The sequence below is a fragment of the Schistocerca nitens genome, chromosome 1 (assembly GCF_023898315.1).
Source record: "Schistocerca nitens isolate TAMUIC-IGC-003100 chromosome 1, iqSchNite1.1, whole genome shotgun sequence".
Taxonomy (NCBI): domain Eukaryota; kingdom Metazoa; phylum Arthropoda; class Insecta; order Orthoptera; family Acrididae; genus Schistocerca; species Schistocerca nitens.
Genome location: NC_064614.1, coordinates 170,873,730 through 170,898,790, shown reverse-complemented (window position 1 = coordinate 170,898,790; position 25,061 = coordinate 170,873,730). Strand labels below are relative to the sequence as shown.

The following is a 25,061-nucleotide window of genomic DNA, read 5'->3' as shown; positions in this document are numbered from 1 at the left end:
ACAGACCTCGACTGTTCCCGTGCTAGTTCATTAAGGCTGTAGTAAATCGCAGAGCCTTCCATTACATACACTGGGTTCCACTACATAAAGGGATAAACTAAAGGGCAGCCTCCTGCTCTTCCTTCGCACATGGCGTTGGCTCCCCTTACAACGGAAGCCTTCAACAGAGCATCACTGTTCACATTTCCGCGCGCCCGTCACGGCCACGGAAAGGCGCCACTGTGCCTTGCGGAATGTGATGACGTCAGGTTTGTGCAGCACGCATGCGCAACGCGAGCTCTGTCTGCGAACTCGTTGGCGGGTCGAGCACTGCCGCAGTTCCAGTGCGACATTCTGCAGAAGTGTACGGCACGTGCATCTAACCCCGCACAGCAAAATGTTTGGCGGATTCGGTGGTGAGTACCGAATACTGCGCAGTTAACAGTTTCATCTGTATGCATGTATATACTACACCTGCCACCAGTTTCACTTCTCGATCGAATCGATGCTACTACTGCTGCAACAAACGTTTTAAAATATCCGCTGTTTGTCACGTTAGATGAAATATGAAAACCATGACAAGAATAGCAGCACCGAGATCGATAGTACATTTAGCAGAATATCAACAATGTCTCTGTGTACTACCAGAAAAGCGGCAACATAAGCGAAAGCAGTTTTTCGCTGTTGTCAGGGCAACAGCGAGTAAAAAACTAAAATGTGATGGCAATATGAAATAGGTATACCCAAACGCCATCCACAAAAGGAACATCTAGCAAAAAAAGTGCGGGCAGAGTGGAGAGGGAGAAAGAATCTTATGGAGAAACAAAAGTACGTTGTTACTTTTTTTTTTAGGGAAACATAAATTTATTCCTAGATAGCCCTACTACCTGTATTTGGTGAGTGTGGTGTGTGTCACTGTTAAGTTTCGTAAAATGTTAGTTACCGATTAGATGCAAACAAGACTGCAGCTCTTTAGAATTTGTGACGGCGTACAAAAGCTCACAAATGGTTTTGTTTAAGGTCTTGCAATTTTCAACAGCGCACCTAACGCAAGTCTAGGATGTTAAGCGGATCGTATCATTGTCAGTTTACTGATCTATCTTTTTATTTTGGTACCATTCCGAGGAGACTAACTGAGCTGATAACAAGAGCAGCAGAAAGCGTTCTCAGTATATGTGCCACTTCATTAGAATATGATGGTAATTGTAGAAAAGATCACAGAGAAAGAATGCAGGTTTGAAGCGAAATCTACAATTCCCGAGCGTTTGTGCAGTTTTACTATCTGTTTCCGCTCCTTTTGTTGCCTGTTCGGAAAAAAAATGAAGGAAAACGTAAGGGACACTGAATGTTGGGTCAATTATAAAACAGCGCTCAAATTGTCTACATGGTTGAAATTCGCAATTAGTCGGAAATTCGGTTTCGTATCTGTTTCTGACACTTAATTTTCATTTTTCTCGACGTATTCACTATATTACGAATTACATTTAGGTCGAATCCTCGTCCAGTCCTAGGATTTTTATATCTCACTTATCGCGTCTTTCATCTCTGGAAATGTTTATTAATGTGACAAATGCCGAATTGCACCGCGGTTAGGAGTCCACATTAAACTGTGCATGTCTCTACAACTAGACATTTCAAAGCTCGGAGGAAGGGAAGGGACGGACATACGACCCCAAAAGGACGATGCCTAGCAAAGCACGAAATGTCCGAACTAACCTTCGGGTTCGATGGCAGCTTTATTTACTATCGGTACTTTATTGGACTACTTTGCTTGGTTTTTTAATATTATTTATAGTACATATTGTAACTATAAACTTTGGTTTTAGGAATGAGTATTGAGAAAACTGATCCTTTCATATTCCTACGTGTTAATGGAACAAAGACTAAAGCCGGCCGGAGTGGCCGAGCGGTTCTAGGCGCAACAGTCTGGAACCGCGCGACCGCTACGGTCGCAGGTTCGAATCCTGCTTCGGGCATGGATGTGTGTGATGTCCTTAGGTTAGTTAGGTTTAAGTAGTTCTAAGTTCTAGGGGACTGATGACCACAGAAGTTAAGTCCCATAGTGCTCAGAGCCATTTGAACCATTTTTGAACCAAAGACTAAAAGTTTTCATCGGGAAGTTTAATAGATTTCACCCAGATCGAGAGGAAACTACAGTCAGATTGCTCTTGTCACAGTACTTGTTCTCGGCATCATAAAATCATGCATTATTTGAACAGTTGAGATATGATGTCAGGGTACTTTACTAGTAAGAGAAAACTGTAAAATTTGGACTACATGAAAAAGATTGAGACTAAATGCCATGGCATGCAATTGGGCGATATTGATTGCACTCAACTATAAAACGAGCTTCGGCATCAATACTGTGGAAGCAAAATATGGTGGAAGCGATAGTTGGTATCAAAGTCGTGACCTAAATTATAGAACACAACAATGAAAATGAAGTACCGTACCACTTTGTCTGTGATTCATAGATTTTGTGAAAGCGTTGCCTCAGTTTGAACAAAATCTCTGCTAACAGCCCTTGAGAAACAAGGCGATCGTTTCAAACTATATAACTGTAGTGCATATCACATGACGATACGTCAAGAAATTCAAAATTGCAAGAGGAGCCAGGCAAGGACATTCCATGGCACTAGAACTACTCACTAGTGCAAAAGAACTTCGACAACGAGTAGAATTACTTAATAAACAAAGCTTTAGAGCGAATCAGTTATAATAAGACTAAAATAACAACCGAACGAGAATAAAAAAAAGAGTAAAAACGGCGTGCGTGCCTTCCATAAACTAATAGAGTTTGTAAAACCATGCTACCGACGTGTCACAGCGGAAAGTATAAATACACTGCGTATGACAAGGTTTGGCTTATGGGAGTGAAACATGGAATTTTTGATGCGATAAATATTCCAAAACTGAAGATTGCTCTCTAAAGGGCGGAGAGATGCACGTTGAGAGGGGAGGCAGGAAAACAAACTGACGAGGGAATACGTAAATCTTTACTGTAATGGAAATAGATGTGGGCAGGACATGTGGCCGGCGATTCCGCGAGATACAAGACTCAACGACGTCCATCCTAAGCTCAATTAAGATGGATGAGACCGAACACATCGTGTCACTTTCAGACGCTTTGTTTTCATCGTCTATTTCTTAGTCTCGGTGCCCTCATAAACCCACTTCTCATATAATCACCCCACATCAGCAGTGCAAGATCTTCTACGTCCAGCACCTTGGCTGTACTCACGAATAACGCTAAATATTTCTCCATCTCCTCCACTTGAGTCGTACAACTCTGGAACAATAACTTGCGTCTTGTCCAAAAGCAATCTGTATTCAAGAAAAGATTAAAGCTTTTCCTGTTAACATGGGTGTAGCTTCCCAACCGGCATATTCCACCTGTATTCTTTCCATTCAACAGCTAACCGTCATCTCGGTCACATTGTCGACACTAACAAAGTTTTCCACGCCGGCCGCGGTGGCCGAGCAGTTCTAGGTGCTTCAGTCTGGAACCGCGCTGCTGCTGCTACATTCGCATGCTCGAATCCTGCCTCGGGCATGGATGTGTGTGATGTCCTTAGGTTAGTTAGGTTTAAGTAGTTCTAAGTCTAGGGGACCGATGACGTCAGATGTTAAGTCACATAGTGCTTAGAGCCATTTGAACCATTTTTTGAAAGTTTTCCACACCCATGTCTATCTCTACTTTTTGTTGTCTCTTCCATTTCATCTGCTAATCTGGCCCTATTATTTCTCGTTCTCCACTGTCACCAGTTAAGGTCTCCAGATTTGATTCCTTCCTGGTGCCATCATACAATTCTGTTGATAAGTCATTATTGGCATTCGATAAAAACGTTATGAGAAAATTGCAAACTCAGTGTCAGAAACACTGACATTACTGTAGTGCAATTAACCAGTTACTATCTCTGTTATTATTATTTATAGCTCGTGTGCTCCTCACTAGGGATTTGTGGTTAGATGTAAAAGAGAGGGCCTGAAGGCCCACGTCTTGTTAGGTGAAATAAATAATGGAAGGTTGTCCGATGATATTAGAAAATATCCAAATGAAGACCGAAATGCATGGAAAAATCTAGAGCAGCAGTGGATGTCAAATGGTTAGAATTAACCGTCAATATTTGTGCGCGTTACATCTGCAACATCCATCAGTGATTCATACGCCAGTTAGGATGGTTGCGTGGTCACCATGCGTTACGTCTTCTTCGTGGGCTCCTCAGTGGATATAGAACTCGCATCAGAGATCAAGTACTTGTCATCTCATCATAACTGAAACGCAAGATCTCACCTAGCATCCTAGCTGTGCCCGTCCACAAAACATTGGCGAACTCCTGCTGTGCCGCCTACGGAACAAGCTGCCGTGCACTTAGCGCACAATTCAATACCCTGCTGCGTTTGAAGTGAAGCATTTTCATCTGTCAATCTTATAACTAGTCCCCAGAAATTAACATTTATGGTCATTTCCCTCCGTCGATCGGTAGCGTAAATGCTCCTATCTTCTCGAAGTTACGCTTCTTTCTCTGTTCATTTCTTAGTCCATCACTTCACTTCCTTTTCCCTCTTCTTCTTTACTTGTTATTTATCATGTTCCTCACTGTTTCTATCTCTCTCTCTTCCACCCATTGTCTTGAGTCTATGTGGTAGTAGTGACACGAACGAATATGAACCATTTTATTGTGCCCTACTTAAGTCATAGTAATTTCTAAATGTCGGATTAGATGTAACTTACATGTTCATAGTACTGAATTTACGTAAATATATTGAATACCTGCTATTATATAAGAGAGGTCGTGATGGCCATAATCTTCCCAGGTTATGTAATAAAATAGCAATGGCAGCTGGTGCTGATGATGATGATCAAGAGTGATGCCTTACTTGATGAGGCAACATATGGACGGTAGGTACGTAACCTCGGGAAGAAAATTCGTGACAGCATCGGGAGAACGGGGAAGTGACATCTGATGCGGACTTTCGAGCATGAATGCCAAGCGTGTGCTGGTGTGATGGTTGTATCATACTCAGCTCGAGATTTGCTGATGCGTGAATCACGGGAGGTTGGGACACTGTTGTGGCTAGGGAAGTGTTAGTCGCCACTTCCTACACAGCGGAGAACGGCAGAGGAGCTCGGCCTATTTCTGGTAAGCCGGCCGCACCCGCTCTCAGCGTCTGACGTCACCGCAACTGCCGCAGGTTCCGACGAAAAGCCCCATACTCAACGCGCCAGCCTTTGCGCCTCAAGCTCCTTCCAAGTGGGCGCCGGCCGAAGTGGCCGTGCGGTTAAAGGCGCTGCAGTCTGGAACCGCAAGACCGTTACGGTCGCAGGTTCGAATCCTGCCTCGGGCATGGATGTTTGTGATGTCCTTAGGTTAGTTAGGTTTAACTAGTTCTAAGTTCTAGGGGACTAATGACCTCAGCAGTTGAGTCCCATAGTGCTCAGAGCCATTTGAACCACCCAAGTGGGCGTCTATTTTTGCCTGGATGGACCGCTTGCATACTCTGTTCATCGTAAGTTTAATAAGGAAGTAAACTTTGCGCTGTGTTTTCCTCCACGGCTGTTGTTAACGTCATTGGAGCCTTCCCACGGAACATAAATCACTCCCTGTCGCATACAGTAGGTTATCGTCATAGTAGGTTTGTTCTGCAGCCTCGTAGCTTGCACATTGCCTTCTGGCGCATTTAACCAGCATCTGCGCCGCACTGGGATCCGCAGCATGCGAGGATTAAATGCTATTGTTCCAGCTAACCTAACAACCCAACAACAAAACGTCAGATCCCCTAGATCTGCGATTCTCAAAAACTACGAACACAGGTGGGCAGTATAACTTCAAATTCCTTTCAGTGCAATTTGTAAAGACAATGAAGACACACTCGGTAAAAATCAGTTATACACTTACTCAAGGGATCAAGAGGAAAGCGAAAGATACGAGAAGGAACGAGCAGAAGAGCAACCTATCGGAAAAGTAGGATATTCCCTGCGTCAAGTACGTGTAACGTAAAAGCGTGTTGTCGAGATCTCAAGAGGAGACAGATGTCTTTATTTCTTTTTTCCGGACACATTACACAGATAGAACAGAAACTCTGGAAAACTCAGGTATTATCTCTGAAATCTGTCATATTTGTGCAGATAGCGAATGTTTTTTCTCCAAAGTCATCTCGAAGACATCAAGCACAATCTATTTCTCGCTGCTTCTCTGCACCTATGTTTTCACTCAAACAACACGAAATAACTTCTGTTCAGTGACATTTGAAACAAGAACTACACGAGTTAAAAGAATTGTACGAATGGGCAGGAAAGGGAAAGGGTGTGTGGGAAAGTAATGACTTCCAGCCGCATAGGGCGTTGTGGATTGCAATGGCGAAAGTTGAAAATTTGTGCCGGATCGAGACTAGAGCCCGATTTATCGCTTATCATCAGCTGTTGCCTTAAACGCTTCGGCCATCCGGACACGGTCTTTCACCGATCCAATTTTCCAACTTATCGCACGCTGCAATGCAGCGTCCCTCGTTCGTTGACCTCCTACTCACAAATTATTGATTCCCGTAGGAGTTCGGACGATATTAGTGCATCCGCACTGAAGCAAATGCCATGGGGGCGCCACTCTGTCACAAAAATGTATGAGTTTTAAAAAATGGTTCAAATGGCTCTGAGCACTATGGGACTTAACATCTGTGGTCATCAGTCCTCTAGAACTTAGAACTACTTAAACCTAACTAACCTAAGGACATCACACACATCTGTGCCCGAGGCAGGATTCGAACCTGCCACCGTAGCGGTCACGCGGTTTCAGACTGTAGCGCCTAGAACCGCATGGCCACACCGGCCGGCTATAAGAGTTAAACATTTACCGCGATGACTGACAAAAACAGTAGACATCCAGTACTGTAGCATACTAGCGTGTCTTATTGTGTCATTCACGCCCAAGCGTGATCCAAGTTTCTGGTTGGTGTGGTCACAGTTTATGTCTCTCTCTTCTTCTTCTTCTTCTTCTTCTTCCCTCTCTCTCTCTCTCTCTCTCTCTCTCTCTCCTCCTCCTCCTCCTCCTCCTCCCTCCCTCCCACTATTACTTGTACTTGCGACCACCCATACTTTTAACGCACTACAGATGAAAATGATTTTAATTATTGTGATTCTGGTAAAGGAGATAAACGCAGGGTGGAGGGGAGATCAGGACCTACTTGACGCCCCCTTGGATCCGCGGCGTAAATAGGACAGATTTCCAGTGGCGCCATAACATCTGTCGTTGTAGCACTTCGCACTACAGCAAATCGTTGAGCGGGCGTTTGTTTACATTAGGGTTGAACGACGAGCAATGTACATCCGGACATATTTTTTCCACTCAGATTTAGCACCTTAAAAGCATGGTACTGGAAAGATCCATCAGCTTCTTGAGCGGATAAAAATAGCTGTAAACGCATTTTTATTTGACAAGGAAAGAAAAAGAAGGTATTCGCCATTTTTGAGTTTTCCACCGCGAAGTAATCAATTGTTTGATGCGCTGTGTGACAACTGACATTGTCATGATGAAGATGATTCGACTTCTATATTTCCTCATTCGTCGATGGCTTGTGTAACATTCAGGATTAACTGTCTTCCACTGCAACCAAATAAATAAGCGATCTTCTTTTTTTTAATGTTTCTCCAATGAACCACTTTTGATTTAGTCATTGTGGAACACCTAAACGTTTGATCCTGCGTAGTTTCCGACTCGTACAATGCACTACCCGATCTAATGCGGAATTGGCCAGTTGATGTCACAAGAACCGCCCCCGCTGTGTAAAAGGAGGCAGGGAGTACTGTGTTTGTATCCGAACGCCGATATCTAATGCGGAATTGGCTCCCGCCTGTATAAAAGAAGGCGGGGAGTATTGTGTTGTTGTCAATAGAGATTCGAACGATGACCAGTCATTGGACGTAACCTTACTAACAAATCGTATCAGGATATAAAAACCGTTCTAAAGGTGCTCAAGTTGACTGTTCGTAATCTAACTGTATAGTGGAAACGCAGAGCAACAATCACAGCAAAACTAAGATCTGACAGACATCATGTATTGACGGAGAGGGACCGTAAAGCATTGTGGGGAGTGGTTATAAAATAACGCATGAAATCAGCGGAAGAGGTAGAGCAATGATTATGTGTAGGGAGTTAAAAAGAATGGGATACGGTGGCCAAGCAGCTCCTCATACCCACATACACTGAAGAGCCAGAGAAACGGGTATGCCTGCCTAATATCGTGTAGGGCCCTCGCGAGCATGCAGAAGTGCCGCAACACGACGTGGCATGGACTCGACTAATTTCTGAAGTAGTGCTGGAGGGAAATGACACCATGAATCCGTCAGCGCCGTCCACAAATCCGTAACAGTACGATGGGGTGGAGATCTCTTCTGAACAGCACGTTGCAAGGAATCCCAGATATGCTCAATAATTTTCATGTCTGGGGAGTTTGATGGCCAGCGCAAGTGTTTAAACTCAGAAAAGTATTCCTGAAGCCACTCTGTAGCAATTGTGGACATGTGGGGTGTCGCGTTGCGCTGCTGGAATTGCCCAAGTCCGTCGGAATGCACAGTGGACATGAACGGATGCAAGTGATCAGACAAGATGCTTACGTACGTGTCACCTGCCAGAGTCGTATCTAGACATATCAGGGGTCCCATATCACTCCAACTGCACACACCACACACCATTACAGAGCCTCCACCAGCCTGAACAGTCCCCTGCGTACATGCAGGGTCCATGGCTTCATGAGACTATCTCCGAAACGTACACGTCCATCCGCTCGAGACTATTTAAAACGAGACTCGTCCGAGGCAACATGTTTCCAGTCATCAGTAGACCGATGTCGGTGCTGACGGGCCCAGGCGAGGCGTAAAGCTTTGTGTCGTGCAGTCATCAAGGGTACACGGGTGGGCCTTTGGCTCCGAAAGCCATATCGATGATGTTTCGTTGAATGCTTCGCACGCTGACACTTGTTGATGGACCAGCACTGAAGTCTGTGGCAATTTGCGGAAGGGTTGCACTTCTGTTACGTTGAAGGATTCTCTTCAGCCGTCGTTGGTCCTGTTCTCGCAGGATCATTTTCCGCCCGCTGCGCTATCGGAGATTTGATATTTTACAGGATTCCTGATGTTCACGGTACACTCTTGAAATGGTCGTACGGGAAGACCTGCACTTCGTAGCTACCTCGGGATGCTGTGTCCCGTCGTTCGTGCGCCGACTATAATACCGCGTTCAAACTCAGTTAAATCTTGATAACCTGCCGTTGTAGCAGCAGTAGCCAGACACTTGTCGTATATAGGCGTTGCCGACCACAGCGCCGTGTTCTGCCTGTTTACATATCTCTGTATTTGAAATCGCATGCCTGTCTATACCAGTTTCTCTGGCGCTTCAGTGTGTGTGTGTGTGTGTAGTCAGTGCTAAGCGATGCTTGCGATTGCACAAGGAGGGACGCCACTAAACGGTGAATGACTGGAAGCAAGTGATTTGGAGTGATGAAGCACGCTGAACCCTGCGGTAATCCGATGGAAGAGTTTGCGTTTGGTGAATTCTAGAGAATGTTACGTGTCATTATTTGTAGTGCCAACAGAGAGTATAGAGGAGGTTGTGCTACTGTACGGGGGTTTCTTTCGTGTTAAGAAACCGCTAAATGCGGAGGGCTATGAACACATATTACAGGATTGTGGACTGGTTACAGTAGAGAAAAAGTTCGGGGACGTTGATTGATTGTATCAACGTGACAGTGCACATTGTCATAAAGCAGCATGTGGAAGGCAATGGTTTTTGGACCAAAACGTCACTGCCGCGCGGGATTAGCCGAGCGGTCTTAGGCGCTGCAGTCATTGACTGTGTGGCTGGTCCCGGCGGAGGTTCGAGTCCTCCCTTGGGCATGGGTTTGTGTGTTTGTCCTGAGGATAATTTAGGTTAAGTAGTGTGTAAGGTTAGGGATTGATGACCGTAGCAGTTAAGTCGCATAAGAATTCACACACATTTGATTTGAACAAAAACGTCACTGCAATGGTCTGGCTAGCCAAGATGTCCAACTTGAACCCAATGACTTCCTTTCAGAGCCCAGCGTCAAACATCTAGATGTTCTCTGGTTTCGGCTCTTGAGGAAGAATGGGCTACCATTCCTCCACAGACGTCCTCATTGAAAATGTCCTCAGGAGAGTTCAAGCCGCCATAAAAGCGGAGGGTGGACACACCCCATATTAAAGTCCACGAGTAGTTGTCTGGATACTTTTGATCACATAATATACATGTGGACCTGCATGTTGTCATTATATTAAAGAATGCGTATTACCCCCCCCCCTTTCTCCCCACCCCACCCTCCTTTTTTTTCACTGCGAAAACAAACGAAAGTCCCATGCGGTCCGGAATATAGGTGATTTACTTATATCGATGACGAGCTGCTACAGAAATCTCGGCTTTCCGCGACGCTGAGACAGTGAGCCAAGTGGCACACGTGCCCATGGCGGTCACTGCCAAGAATAGGGGATTATTAAACCGGCCTCACGCGGGCTGTGACAGCCAACCTCAACATGCGGCGTGATCATTTCTGTGAAGTCATGACGTGGGATAGCTTATTGGTTACGGACCATTTCACAGAGCGAACAGTAGATCGGAGGAAAACGGTTTTTCTTAACGTGTTGGTGCGCACCGTAAACCATTGCGACGCAACATCGCTTTATACATCATGGGCCGAACCAATCAGGCGCCAGTTGGAATACAGGTTTCTGAAACGTAAGTGACGCATTTGGTGGTTTTCGTATTAGAACTTCGTGTGGTACGGATCTACCCAGTATCAACCGGTACATCTAAGACATATGTAAAACGCACAGTCTTTTGTATGTCTATTATAAGCGCCTATGGTGAGAGCTGCGGTCGCAGATCGCGTTTGTATCTAAGGGTTGGCCCACGTATTTAAGGCACCCCCTCCCCCTTTTCTTCTCTCATTTAAAGGGTCACTCAAAGTAAAAATATGTTATTTAGATGGATAATACAATAATTACAGTGCATCAGAAGTTAATTAAATAACGATTGGATATTTGATTTTAACAGAGGTGTTACATCACAAAGCAAATTAACAAAGTGTCGTAATTTTTAAAGGTCAAAATGGCTCTGAGCACTATGGGACTCAACTGCTGAGGTCATTAGTCCCCTAGAACTTAGAACTAGTTAAACCTAACTAACCTAAGGACATCACACACATCCATGCCCGAGGCAGGATTCGAACCTGCAACCGTAGCGGTCTCGCGGTTCCAGACTGCAGCGCCAGAACCGTGCGGCCACTTCGGCCGGCTTTAAAGGTCAAATGATAATAATAATAATAATAATAATAATAATAATAATAATAATATATTTATATAATAATAATAATTATTATTATATTGTCAGTTTAACATGAAAAGTTGTTCTCGATGTTATTTGGCTCTTAGAAAGGAAATAAGAGTCGAAGGATAAATGAAAGAGGCATTATTTACTGCCTTCCAAATAGTGATTGACATGTTTGTAAGTATATATTTTCTCGAGCAGATAAATTTAGATGTTTTGAAATGTTTGGACCACGCTCTTGCTATCCTTTCATTTCTCAGCAGTGTGGGGAGCATACCGTACTAATTTTGTCAAAAATATTCACTGTGAATTTCGTTGTTCGTTAATAAACTCATTTTATCATTGGTTGTCTCTGCATTCTGTTGCCGGCCGGAGTGGCCGAGCGGTTCTAGGCGCTACGGTCTGAAACCGCGCGACCGCTACGGTCGCAGGTTCGAATCCTGCCTCGGGCATGGATGTGTGTGGTGTCCTTAGGTTAGTTAGGTTTAAGTAGTTCTAAGTTCTAGGGGACTGATGACCTCAGACGTTACGTCCCATAGTGCTCAGAGCCATTTGAACCATTTTTTGCATTCTGTTACTATATTTCACTCCTTTCGTGAAAAGGATAGGCTCCCAAACCTCAATTTCACCATTCATGTGCAGAATCGCATACCAGACTGTTCTCCTAATGCACACAGTTTTGGCACCGACGTGAAAACGAAAAAGACCATTCGTAAGTCCCAGAACAGGAATAAAACAACAGGGGCGCTAAAGTAACTTGCTACGAGTAGTCGATTGAGACAAAAGAGTGTCTCGCGTAAAAGGGCTTCATAATGGAAGGTGATTTTACACTGCCTTCAATCGCCCTGTCATAGTGAAAGGTGATTTCACTTCCTTCCACCGTCTTGTCATGAAATGTGAAGTGAGCATCTGCGATGTGTGCGTCATTGTCATGTGAGCTTGCACAGGATGATGTTAGTGTTTTGTTATGGATGAAGGCAAGTGAGAGGGTGAAACTTGGAGCCGGCACACACGAAACCGCACCAAGAGGGCAGTGGGCTTAACATCCCCGTTCAACGGACGGATCCTCATCAGCATGTGTCACACGCCCTCACTACATGAAACACTGCGCAGAGGTTTGAAATTTAAGTGAGGGCTTTAAAGCCTTTTACCCATCAACTTCATGCCTCTATATCTACGTCTACAGCATGTACATCAATATTCCATAAGCGACCTGTCGGTGTGAGGCGGTGAGTACTTCTGGTACCACTAACTGATCCCCATTTCCACTCGCGAATGGCGCGTGGGAAGAATTTTTCGAACTTTTTTCGTCGTGGTTATTTCACGAAATCTGTGTAGGAGGAAATATGTTGTCCGACTCGTCTCTGAAAGTACTCTCTCGAAATTTCAGTAGAAAACCTCTCCGTAATGCACAACGGGTTTCTTGTGTCGTCTGCCATTGGGGTTTGTCTGTAACCGTCTCGTGCTGATTAAACGATCCCTTGACGAAACGCACCGCTCTTCGTCGGATCTTCTCTATCTCTTCTATCAGTCTTACCTTGTAAGGATCCCATATTGATTAAGAATACTCAAAAATCGCCTTGTAAGCCACTTCTTTCGTGGATGAGTTACATTTCCTTAGACCTGCTCCATGGCAGAGCCGGCATGGTAGCCGAGAGCGAACCGGCACGGTAGCTCAGCGTGTTCGGTCAGAGAGCTGGTTGGCCTCTGTAATAAAAAACCGAGTAGAAGGATCAACAAACGAACGTCCGCAACGAGCAAACACAACGATCAAGAAAAAAAAGGAAGAAGAAGAGCGCTAACGCGCTGCTTCCTGGACTCGGGTAGGCGCGTCGGCCCCGGATCGAATCCGTCCGGCGGATTAACGACGAGGGCTGTGTGCCGGCCAGCCTGGATGTGGTTTTTAGGCGGTTTTCCACATCCAGCTAGGTGAATACCGGGCTGGTCCCCACGTTCCGCCTCAGTTACACGCGTCGCAGACATTTCAAACACGTCCGCACTATTCCACGCTTTACACTAGACGCAGACAGTTGGGGTACACTGATTCCGTCCTGGGGGGGACTAACATTGCCAAATCCGTTGTAACCACGCCGACCCTGCGATCGCTGCGGGACTATGGCGAAAGCGAAAGAAAGAAGAAAGAAAGAAAGACCTGCTCCATGGCAGTCACAGCTGGCGCTCGTGTGGGCTACACAGGAGCACGTGCTACGGCTGGGAGCTGCAGACCACGTGTTGTGGTGGCGTCGAAGAAGTGTGTCAGTGGCGCAGCCGTCTATTGATCCATCCGCAGCTGCAGCGGCTGCGGCGCGAGGGGGCATGGCCGACAGCCTGGCGTCGCCTAAGTGACCGGGGAAGTCGAGGGTCTTCCAAGGGGCTCGAGCCGGTCGATGGAGCACGTAGCCGACATAAGATGGAACGGGGTGCGGGCTTCTTCAGATTTTTTACTGTAACGTATACGAGTGCAGGATATATCACAAAGGGTTTTACAACGTTTGGGGGCGCTTTCCATAATCCAAGATCAGTAAAAACATACAAGGTGCAGAAAAAAGTGCTAATAGGGTCGTATGGTCTCTCAAAGCACGAAAGATAACGACACTTCGGAAATGCACCGTTGCGGAGCAACAGCTGCACTGAGGTGACGAAATTCATGTGATACCTCACTAATATCGTGTCGGACCTTGTTTTGCCAGGGGTAGTGCAGCAACTCGACGTAGCATGGACTCGAAAAGACGTTGGAAATCCTCTACAGAAATACTGAGCCATGCTACCTCTATACCCGTCCATAATTGCGAAAGCGTTGGCGATGCGGGAGTTCGTGCACGAACTGGCCCTTCGATTATGTCCCATAAATGTTCGATGGGTGGCCATATCATTCGCTCATATTATCCAGAACGTTCCTCAAACCAATTGTGAACGGTAGTGGCCCGGTGACATGGCGTATTGCCATTCATAAAAATTTCATCGTTGTTTGCGAACATGAAATCCTTGAATGACTGCAAATGATCTCCATGTAGCCGAATATAACCATTTCCAGTCAATGAGGGTTTAGTTGGACCATGGGACCTAGTCCATTCCATGCACACACAGCCCACACCATTATGGAGTCACCATCAGCTTGTACAGCGCCTTATTCGTAACTTGGGTCCATGACTTCGTGGGGTCTGCGCCGTTCTCGAACCTACCATCAGCTCCTACCAACTGAAATGGGAACTCATAAGGCCACGGTTTTCCAGGCGTCTAAGGTCCAACAGACATGATCACGACCCCAAGAAAGGCACTGCAGGTGACGTGCTGTTAACAAAGGCACTCGCGTCCTCCGTCCGCTGCTATAGCCGATTAACAGCAAATTTCGTCGCACTGTCCTAAAGGATACGTTCGTCGTACGTTCCACATTGATTTCTGCGGTTATTTCACACATTGTTGTTTGACTGTTAGCACTGACAACCATCCCAAACGCCGCTGCTCTCGCTCGTTTTCAGTGGTTGTAGGTAACACCTGATATTTAGCATTCTCGGCACACTCTTGACACTGTGAATCTCAGAAGTTTTAATTCCCTAACGATTTACTAAATAGAATGTCCCATGCATATAGCTCCAAGTGCCACTACGCGTTCAGAGTCTGTTCATTCCCCTCGTGCGGCCAGAATCACGTCGGAAACCTTTTCAGATGAATCACCTGAATACAAATGACGGCTCCGCCAATGCACTGCTCTTCTATATATGTGTACGCGATAATGCTGCACATTGCTATCCCTTGACTTTTGTCATCTCAGTTTATAAGATGGTGGCCTATCAGTAAGGAGCGAGCCGAGTTCAACGCCCGTCAAGAGCAGCCCACCGCACACATTCTACATTTACATTTACATATATACTCCGCTAGCCACCAAGCGGTGTGTGGTGGAGGACACAATTCGCGCCAGTCATATCCCCCCCCCCCCCCTCCTCTGTTCCACTCACGGATCGCGCGAGGGAAAAATGACTGTCTGAACGCCTCAGTACGATCTCTAATTTCCCTTATCTTTGAATGGTGATCATTGCGCGATTTGAAAGTTGGTGGTAATAATAAATGCTCTACATTCTCGGCGAAGATCGGATTTCGGAATTTAGTGAGCAGCCCCTTCCGCTTAGCGCGCCGTCTATCTGCAAGTGTGTCCCACTTCAAACTTTCTATGAGATTTGTAACGCTCTCGCAATGGCTAAATGTACCAGTCACGAAACTTGCCGCTCTTCTTTGGACGTTCTTATTGTAAGCTATTTCCTTTGTTGAAGGACTGCATCACTTGAGGAGTCTACCAATAAACCGCAATCGAGAGTTCGCCTTACCCGTTACTTATGTAATTTGAGATCATTTCGAATAGTCACACCCATATACTTGACGGACGTTACCGCTTCCAAAGACTGGACATTTATTTTGTACTCGTACATTAATGGGGATTTTCGCCTTGTTATGCGCAGTAGGTTACACTTACTAATATTGAGAGATAACTGCCAGTCATTACACTACGCATTTATTTTGTGCAAATCCTCATTGATTTGTTCACAGCTTTCGTGTGATACTACTTTCCTGTAGACTACAGCATCATCGGCAAACAGTCTAAGGCCGCTGTCAATACCATCAACCAGATCGTTTATGTAAATTGTAAAAAGCAAAGGACCTATTATGCTGCCCTGGGGAACACCTGAAGTTACGCTTGTTTCTGTTGAAGTCACCCCGTTCAGCACTTCTCGAATTTGAGAAGGTGCTCCAGTCATTTCGTAAACGATGTCAACTTTTTAGCAATGTTGGAGGCAGAAAGTTGAAGCGTTTACTCTAAAGAAAATGATCAGAGAAAAAATGTGCTTAAAATATGTTTCAGTGATGACTGTCTCTTTTTGTCCAGAATATGCTGTAGCGACGGACGCCTTTTGAGATTGTAAGAAGCCTTTGCTATTGTTCGAAACACTGCCTCACGGCCCTTGGCAGTCACCGTCATATCAGTTTTACAACGGAGACTTAACGAGATTTTTACTGCACATCGACATGGTGCTCTGATAAAGACGTGGAGCTGCCGCCAAGGCGGGCTGAGCCGCTATCTTGAGAGGAGGAGAACCACGAATGACTTGCGACTGGCGGGCCACTTAGCGAATAATTAGCTGTACGTAGCTGTTTGACGCCTCCGTTCTGAAACCAAGAGCAACACGAGGCATGTCATGTTCGGTTCAACAAATGCCGGCGGCCATATTACGGATAGCTGCTGGACAAATAATACTGTCACCTGCGTGATGACGGGACTCACAGGAAATGTATTGTATCTGTTGATTACTCTCGTCTCTACCGCCGATGCATGCAGCCTACGGGCTAGCCTGTACAAACATCAGTGTACTAGAAGCTGTGATAGTGGCTGGTCGAATGTGACACATTTCCAGGGTACTTTTTTTCCATCTATTTGACAGTCATCCAGCTATCTCAGATATTATTCAGTTATCACTAGTCTATACAGCGTATTTTTGTTGTTTTTTGTGGATGTAACACTGCATGTTAGTCTCTCCTCTGCAATGCTCTTCATCACTTCATAATCGGGCTTGATGATTTAGTGGGTTAAGCGCGTGACTGTAAACTGAAAGGTGGGACCGAATCCTGATCGGACTACGGAATATTTCAGTCTCTTTGCAGTGAGGTGACAAGTCATGCGATAGCGATATGCAGATATACAGATGGCGATGCTATCGCGTACACAGGGTATAAAAGGGCAGTGCATTGGCGGAGCTGACATTTGTAGTCGGGTGATTCATGTAAAAAGGTTACCTACGTGATTATGGCCGCACAAAAGGAATTAACAGACTTTGAACGCGGAATGGTAGTTGGAGTTAGACGCATGGGACATTCCATTTCGAAAATCTTTAGGGAATTCAATATTCTGAGATCCACAGTGTCAAGAGTGTACCGGGAATACCAAATTTCAGTATTACCTCACCACGGACAACGCACTGGTCGATGGCCTTCACTTAACGAACGAGAGCAGCGGCGTTTGCGTAGAGTTGTCAGTGCCGACAGACAAGTAACACTTGGTGAAACAACGACAGAAATCAATCTGAGATGTATGACAACCGTATCTGTCAGGGCAGTGCGGTGAAATTTGGCGTTAACATACATGAAGATGGTATTTGTTCTTTCGGACATGTCCGTTTTGAAATGCTTGTACGACACTCGTTGTCAAAAACATTCACTATGAATTTTGCTGTTCTCGTTAACGAACTCGACTGTCTTTGTTTCCTTGTTACTCCATTCCGAGGTTTTGGAAGAACCCCACTGCACGGCGCAGCCAGTTCTCACTACAGACGCAGTTTTGACGCTGGCGTGTAAACGAATACGAGCACTCGTGAGCTCTCAGTATGGTAATAATACAGGGCTATTACAAATGATTGAAGCGATTTCATAAATTCACTGTAACTCCATTCATTGACATATGGTCACGACACACTACAGATACGTAGAAAAACTCATAAACTTTTGTTCAGCTGAAGCCGCACTTCAGGTTTCTGTCGCCAGAGCGCTCGAGAGCGCAGTGAGACAAAATGGCGACAGGAGTCGAGAAAGCGTATGCCGTGCTTGAAATGCACTCACATCAGTCAGTCATAACAGTGCAACGACACTTCAGGACGAAGTTCAACAAAGATACACCAGCTGCTAACTCCATGCGGCGATGGTATGCGCAGTTTAAAGCTTCTGGATGCCTCTGTAAGGGGAAATCAACGGGTTGGCCTGCAGTGAGCGAAGAGACGGTTGAACGCGTGCGGGCAAGTTTCACGCGTAGCCCGCGGAAGTCGACGAATAAAGCAAGCAGGGAGCTAAACGTACCACAGCCGACGGTTTGGAAAATCTTACGGAAAAGGCTAAAGCAGAAGCCTTACCGTTTACAATTGCTACAAGCGCTGACACCCGATGACAAAGTCAAACGCTTTGAATTTTCGGCGCGGTTGGAACAGCTCATGGAAGAGGATGCGTTCAGTGCGAAACTTGTTTTCAGTGATGAAGCAACATTTTTTCTTAATGGTGAAGTGAACAGACACAATGTGCGAATCTGGGCGGTAGAGAATCCTCACGCATTCGTGCAGCAAATTCGCAATTCACCAAAAGTTAACGTGTTTTGTGTAATCTCACGGTTTAAAGTTTGCGGCCCCTTTTTTTTTCTGCGAAAAAAACGTTACGGGACACGTGTATCTGCACATGCTGGAAAATTGGCTCATGCCCCAACTGGAGACAGACAGCGCCGACTTCATCTTTCAACAGGATGGTGCTCCACCGCACTTCCATCATGATGTTCGGCATTTCTTAAACAGGAGATTGCAAAACCGATGGATCGGTCGTGGTGGAGATCATGATCAGCAATTCATGTCATGGCCTCCATGCTCTCCCAACTTAACCCCATGCGATTTCTTTCTGTGGAGTTATGTGAAAGATTCAGTGTTTAAACCTCATCTACCAAGAAACGTGCCAGAACTGCGAGCTCGCATCAACGATGCTTGCGAACTCATTGATGGGGACATGCTGCGCCGAGTGTGGGATGAACTTTATTATCGGCTTGATGTCTGCCGAATCACTAAAGGGGAACGTATCGAACATTTGTGAATGCCTAAAAAAACTTTCTGAGTTTTTGTATGTGTGTGCAAAGCATTGTGAAAATATCTCAAATAATAAAGTTATTATAGAGCTGTGAAATCGCTTCAATCATTTGAAATAACCCTGTACATCAGAGTCGTTGCAGTTAATCTGCTACGAGTAGCCGATCGAGACGAGAAGGTCTCTAGTGCAGCCCTTCGAGTGTACAGCGAAGCGCCTTGCGTGTGCGTTCAGTCATAAAACTTATCGAAGAAAATATGAGTTTGAATGGTTCGAATGGCTCTGAGCACTATGCGACTTAACTTCTGAGGTCATCAGTCGCCTAGAACTTAGAACTAATTAAACCTAACTAACCTAAGGACATCACACACACCCATGCCCGAGGCAGGATTCGAACCTGCGACCGTAGCGGTCACGCGGTTCCAGACTGAAGCGCCTTTAACCGCACGGCCACACCGGCCGGCTATGAGTTTGACGTTCTGTACAACTTTATTTCCAATATGTATCACTGGAATCTTAAATTGCGATTATCTGTGATTCCACTCATAAAGAATGCAGTGTCTTTCATTCCGTCAACAAAATATGCTTTCTTGTGACAGTTGGAAATTAAGAATCTGTCCAGAGAAGATATTCTGAAATCGTTATTGCCTTCACAACACTCTTCTAATCATTGCACAATACTCATCCGCGGTCTGTAGTAGGACTGCTGATATTTTTAAAATTATCAGGAATCCGATATATCAGTGGTTAAAAAAATATCATTATCAGTTCGCGGTATATCGAAAAAAGTGTCGATATATGGATGGAAAACTATCAACGTACCTGCCTATAAAAATATCGGCTGGACGTTGTAAATATACTGCAGGTGTTAGAGCTGTATATTTAAGTATTGGTGTATCATTAGATATTCGGTACATTAAGCTAACAGCCTGTCTCACAGTGTAAGTAAAATTATGTCCTAATATAGTTTCAAAAGAACTACTTAAAATATTTACCGAAAATTGTGAAAAAATATAATGTAAAATAAAAATATCAGCACTCGATTGCCGTTTTGACATCGATATATAGGAGGAGAAATATCACCGATGTATATCGATATCTTTTTATCAACAGCTGTAGTTCAGAGTAGATACTCTGAAATCGTTATTGTCTTCACAACATTTCTGAAAAACTCTTCTAATAATTACACAGTATCCATCTGCGGTCTGTAACTGCCTGGAGTATGAACTAGCACTGCGAGGAGCAGTCACAAAATTTTAATGCATGAGCGTGTCATCTGTTGCCGATCTGTAACAAAAGCAATCCAGTATTAGCATGCTATAAGGATGGCCAGCAAGTGAACTGGGCACCTAAATGTTGTGCCAAGGCATTGTTCACACTGAGACTATACAATGTGTGCTAAGACACGTTGCGATAAAGTTCACTATACCCGACGCTTAGCGGTGCGACACTTGTGTTCCCGTTGAAATAATACGATTTGCGATACGATACCCGATGCGACTCGCCATCCGGCAAGCAACGAGACAGCACGAATCAGGTTTCTGTTTCAGTTGCAATCGTGAGCTCTTCTGAAAAGGACGTTATTGTGGCTTATCATTATTTAAAACTCGAGAAACTGAAAAAGGAAAGAAAGTACTGGTTGCACACGTACAATGATATTGATACATAGGTGAATTGTTGTTTCTCATGAGCTCTCTCAAAACGAACACAAACTCCACGAATTCCACTGAATAAACCCAGACAGTTTTCACTACTCTGACAAAGCAGGACACAAATTTTTGACTTGCTATTTCTCCTCCTGAGAAGCTACTCATTACAAAAGGTAAGTTGACGCAAGCGTTTGAGCGATGTTAAAAATTATATTTAGTAAGACCACCAAGTACTGTACTTTTTTCAGTGAGTACATATATAGACAATGGTTACAAATTAATAAAGCTAGGATAGTATTTCTACGACTGTTTGATTTCGCTAAGCAGTATATGATTCAGCTTGGAGGAATATTAAGAAAAAACGTTGCAGGATCTGAAGAGAGATCAGTCACCATCGATTGTGTAGCAGTGAATGGTGAACCCTTGGTGTAGGCAATGCCGTTAAAGAATGGAAGAAGCCCATAATGATAAGGAGAATCCCGTGTCCTTCTCGTCTTAGTCCAGCTGCTCACTTAGAAGGGACAGGAATTTGGCTTTCAGATCTCTTTTACGCCTGTCACAATTTTCCTGCAGTCAGACAACATAGACTGTAGAAATATTCAGTCAGCGTTATCAGCTGGTGAGTCCCGGTGTCTTTTCATGTCTTTTATTTATTTTTTTCATTTCGAGCTTCGGCTTGTACCGGCAACACACGGAAAACAAACAAGAGGCAGCTTCACAATCCGCGCAGCTATAGCAGGCGACAGCAGCATCGCTTGTAGCGCCTAGCTGCCAACCTCTTCGCAACCACCAATGAATTTCACGTATTTTCTCGAGAATGGAAAGAGGTATCGCTCTCCGTCCACCGTTAAAAACAATTCCGACGTGTGTTAGCTATATTTCGTATGCAGCAATGTACGTCATAAAATACACAACACATGAACTGCCCTACGACTACATTTTTCACTGGATAAACATACATACATTTTCACTGCAAACTTTTCAACACAAGCGCCGTGTTTAACTTTACTTCGAAGAATCACGACGAAATGAAAACCATTTCACCATCAAGCTGTGATGTCGGACTATAAGATGATGATGATGATGATTAGTGTTGTAGGGCGCACAACAGCGAGGTTATCAGCGCCCGGACTATAAGATGCGAAAAACTAATTTTATTATTTTTTTTTTTTTGCCGAACAATTCCCCAGCACCGAATGATAAAAAAATGGTTCAAATGGCTCTAAGCACTATGGGACTTAACGTCAGAGGTCATCAGTCCCCTAGACTTAGAACTACTTAAACCTAACTAGCCTAAGAACATCACACTCCATGCCCGAGGCAGGATTCGAACCTGCGACCGTAGCAGCAGCGTGGCTCCGGACTCAAGAGCCTAGAATCGCTCGGCCATAGCGGCCGGCTCCGAATGAGAAAGACTGCATAGCAGAGAACACATGAGACTCCCAAAACAGTGATTTTAATTTTTTTTTACGCGAAAAGTAAAAGTTTTGCTGAGAAACTAACTGCAGAGATGGATGTAGCTTTTCTTCATCTACATAAAACAGTTAGTTTTTGGCACATCGGATGACCTATAATTTCCTTCCCCGTGTATCGTACGACACAAGTTGGGCTGAGCAACCAGCACTCCGTGTTGTGCTGGGTGATACAACAGAGATACGTATGGGTATATTTCGTCCCAGTGACAACTAGTTTAGTCGTTTCCACTGTTTCTATGCTTTCCACCACCGATGCGGGTTGCTTCTGCGACGTGTCGCGAGCCGCACATCGTATCGTCTCAGTGTCAGTCAACCGCGTAGCAGACTCCCTGTAACGAGCCTCCACCGTTTAGTCGGGAGACTGTTTTCAGTACTCGGTATTCGCTAGCGAAAAATAACTTGGCAGTTATTAGTAACCGTCAACAATAACGGTTATCAAAGAATTACTGGAACTGTGATAACGGTTACTCCAGAATAACCGTTTGGCCCACCTCTACTGTTTTGGTATCCTGAGAGCAGCGGCGGTCCAGGCGAAACCTTGCCCTTGGGCGACCGCAGTGCCACCTCTGAGCGGCTGCCAAAAGTTCCGGGTCGGCACACGCCCTGCCAACTTTGCAGCCGGATTCCTTCGACGTGTGCCAAGCTGCGGGGGACATTAAGGGGAGCGTTGCCAGCCGAAAGAGAATCTTGTTTTCATCGTTCCGCCCAACACTGGCACGACGTCTGCTCTCACAACCTCTATACGAGGTGTGATCAAAGAAAATAAGGGGAATTTTTTAATTTTGTGGCTTTATACATCCGATTTTCATTTTCTTTTTCTCTTGTTGGTGCACATGTTCTTGATGTATGTTTGCATTTTGAACTATTTTGAATTTTTAGTTTATTGTTAACAGACAAATAACTTGTACGCGTTTTGCAGTGCTCGACGAATTTTTACTTTCGAAAAAGGTTGATCGAAGAATTTGCATTAAATTTAGCTTTTTACATGTTCACTGTGGCTTTTGGCGAATCTACTATGCGCAAAGCAAGAGTTTACGAGTCGCGTAAACTTTTCAAAAAGAATCGAGAAGACGCTGAAGACGACGTCCGCCATGGATCCCTAGCTGACTGACGACAATGTGGAAGAAGTAAAGCAAATAATTCTGGAAAATCACCGAATCACCATCAAAGGGATTGCTGATGTCGCCATATCCCTAGCCTCATGCAAAGCAATTTTTTCGGGTGCTTAGGGTATGAAAGTGTAGCAGCAAAATTAGTTCCGAAATTTCTACCAAAAACGACGTCGCGTCTCAGGTACTTCTGAATGAAGTCGACAGAGAAAGAAGGTTATAACTTCTAAAGAAGGTTATAACAGATGACGAAACATGAGTATACGGATACGAGTCAAAACCAAAGCCCAATCGCCCCAATGGAAACTGCTTGAAGAGCGAAGACCGAAAAAAATTCGACAAGTTCTCACTGTTTTCTTCGAGTACAATGGGAGAGTTCACCAGGAGTTCCTGTCTTAGTGGTCTTACGGTCAGTTAGGAATATTGCCTGGATTTTATGCGCCGTTTGCGTGAAGCAATCCGAAGAAAATCACCAGACTTGCGGCAAAACCACTCAAAAAATTTCATCACGATTATGCTCCCGTTCACACCTCAACGCTTGTTCGTGATGTTTTGACAAAATGCAAAACTGTTATGTTGCCTCAGCCACCATATCCGCCGGATATGGCCACCTGCGACTTCTTTCTATTCCCGAGGCTGAAGAGAACCATGAAGGGGCTTCGTTTTGCCGCCATTGATGAGGTAAGAACAGAATCGCAAAGGAGCTGAACACAATAACGGAAAGTGAGTTCCAGTAACGCTTCCAAGATTGTAAAAACCGCTGGCACAAGTGTGTTATAACTGAAGGGGATTGCTTTGAAGAGGACAAATTTGTCGTTGATGAAAACATAAAGATTCTTTAAGAAAAACAAAAAACCCTGTAACGTTTGATCACACGTCGTATAAGGAGAGGAAAAAGTAATAACCATTCATAACGCATGGTTTTCATCTTTGTACTAGGGTTGGAACATTAATAGTGACAACTACGTTCTTAACACTGATATAAAGTAGTTACATATTCCAAAAGTATTACTGACAAAAATTCAAATGGCTCTGAGCGCTATGGGACTCAACATCTGAGGTCATCAGTCCCCTAGAACTTAGAACTACTTAAACCGAACTAACCTAAGGACATCACATACATCCATGCCCGAGGCAGGATTCGAACCTGCGACCGTAGCAACAGCGCGGCTCCGGACTGGAGCGCCTAGAACCGCACGGCTACCGCGACCGGCGTATTACTGTCCCTCAAAGTAATTACTAGCACTGGGTATAATCTGTTGCCAGTGGTGTGGAAGTCGAATACCTTTAGCAACGCTAGTTCTGTTGATATTTCGACTAGAACGGTCTGTTGCCCTGCGATGATCTGTAATAGTTCTGAAGCGAATCCTACGAAGTGTCAAGTCGAAGCCACAAGGTCTTAAGTCTGGGGACGTTGATGGCTCGTACAACACTTCCTAGCCCCTTCGATAGAACAACTCAACCACGCCTTGTGTTGTATATGTGTAGCTTCTTCTTTCTCAAAACTAGTAACTGTTTGTGTTCAAAAAAAGGAAGAGTGATTCAGTTCATTGATGGCCTGTCTTTGGGATACGGGATGCATTGGCTTAACAGCATCACAGCCGTACACGAGGATCACAATAACTTCCACACTGCTAGAACCCTGACGAAGTTTCTATAGTTCTAGTAATGGAAATGAGCGTTTGGCATCATTGGCCGGGCGGTCCCTTGCGGAGCAGGTCCGGCCGCCTTGGTGCAGGTCTTACTACATTCGACGCCACGACACCATTCAATTGAATGGCATTCTAGGTGTGGCTCGTACGTTTTGGTCCATGTCTCACTCAGCGTAATGATAAGGCGTAAGGAAGCCTCTACAGCGCGTTCATAGAATTCGAACTAGGTACGAGCAATGTCTACTGTAGTCATCGACACACAGTT

At 44.8% G+C, this 25,061-nt stretch overlaps 1 protein-coding gene across 2 annotated transcripts in view; it reads left to right on the top strand.

Annotated features, from left to right (window-relative positions):
* Positions 1-249: 249 nt before the first annotated feature.
* The window catches only part of LOC126244620 (uncharacterized), a 124,023-nt gene continuing 99,211 nt past the window's right edge, over positions 250-25,061 (top strand). For both annotated transcript variants that reach the window (XR_007545377.1, XM_049948254.1), the window contains exon 1: positions 250-395. Coding sequence is in view for 1 of the 2 variants with exons in the window: in XM_049948254.1 (XP_049804211.1) it covers positions 377-395 (19 nt within the window). In the remaining variant the exon portion in view is untranslated. The remainder of the gene's footprint in view (positions 396-25,061) is intronic.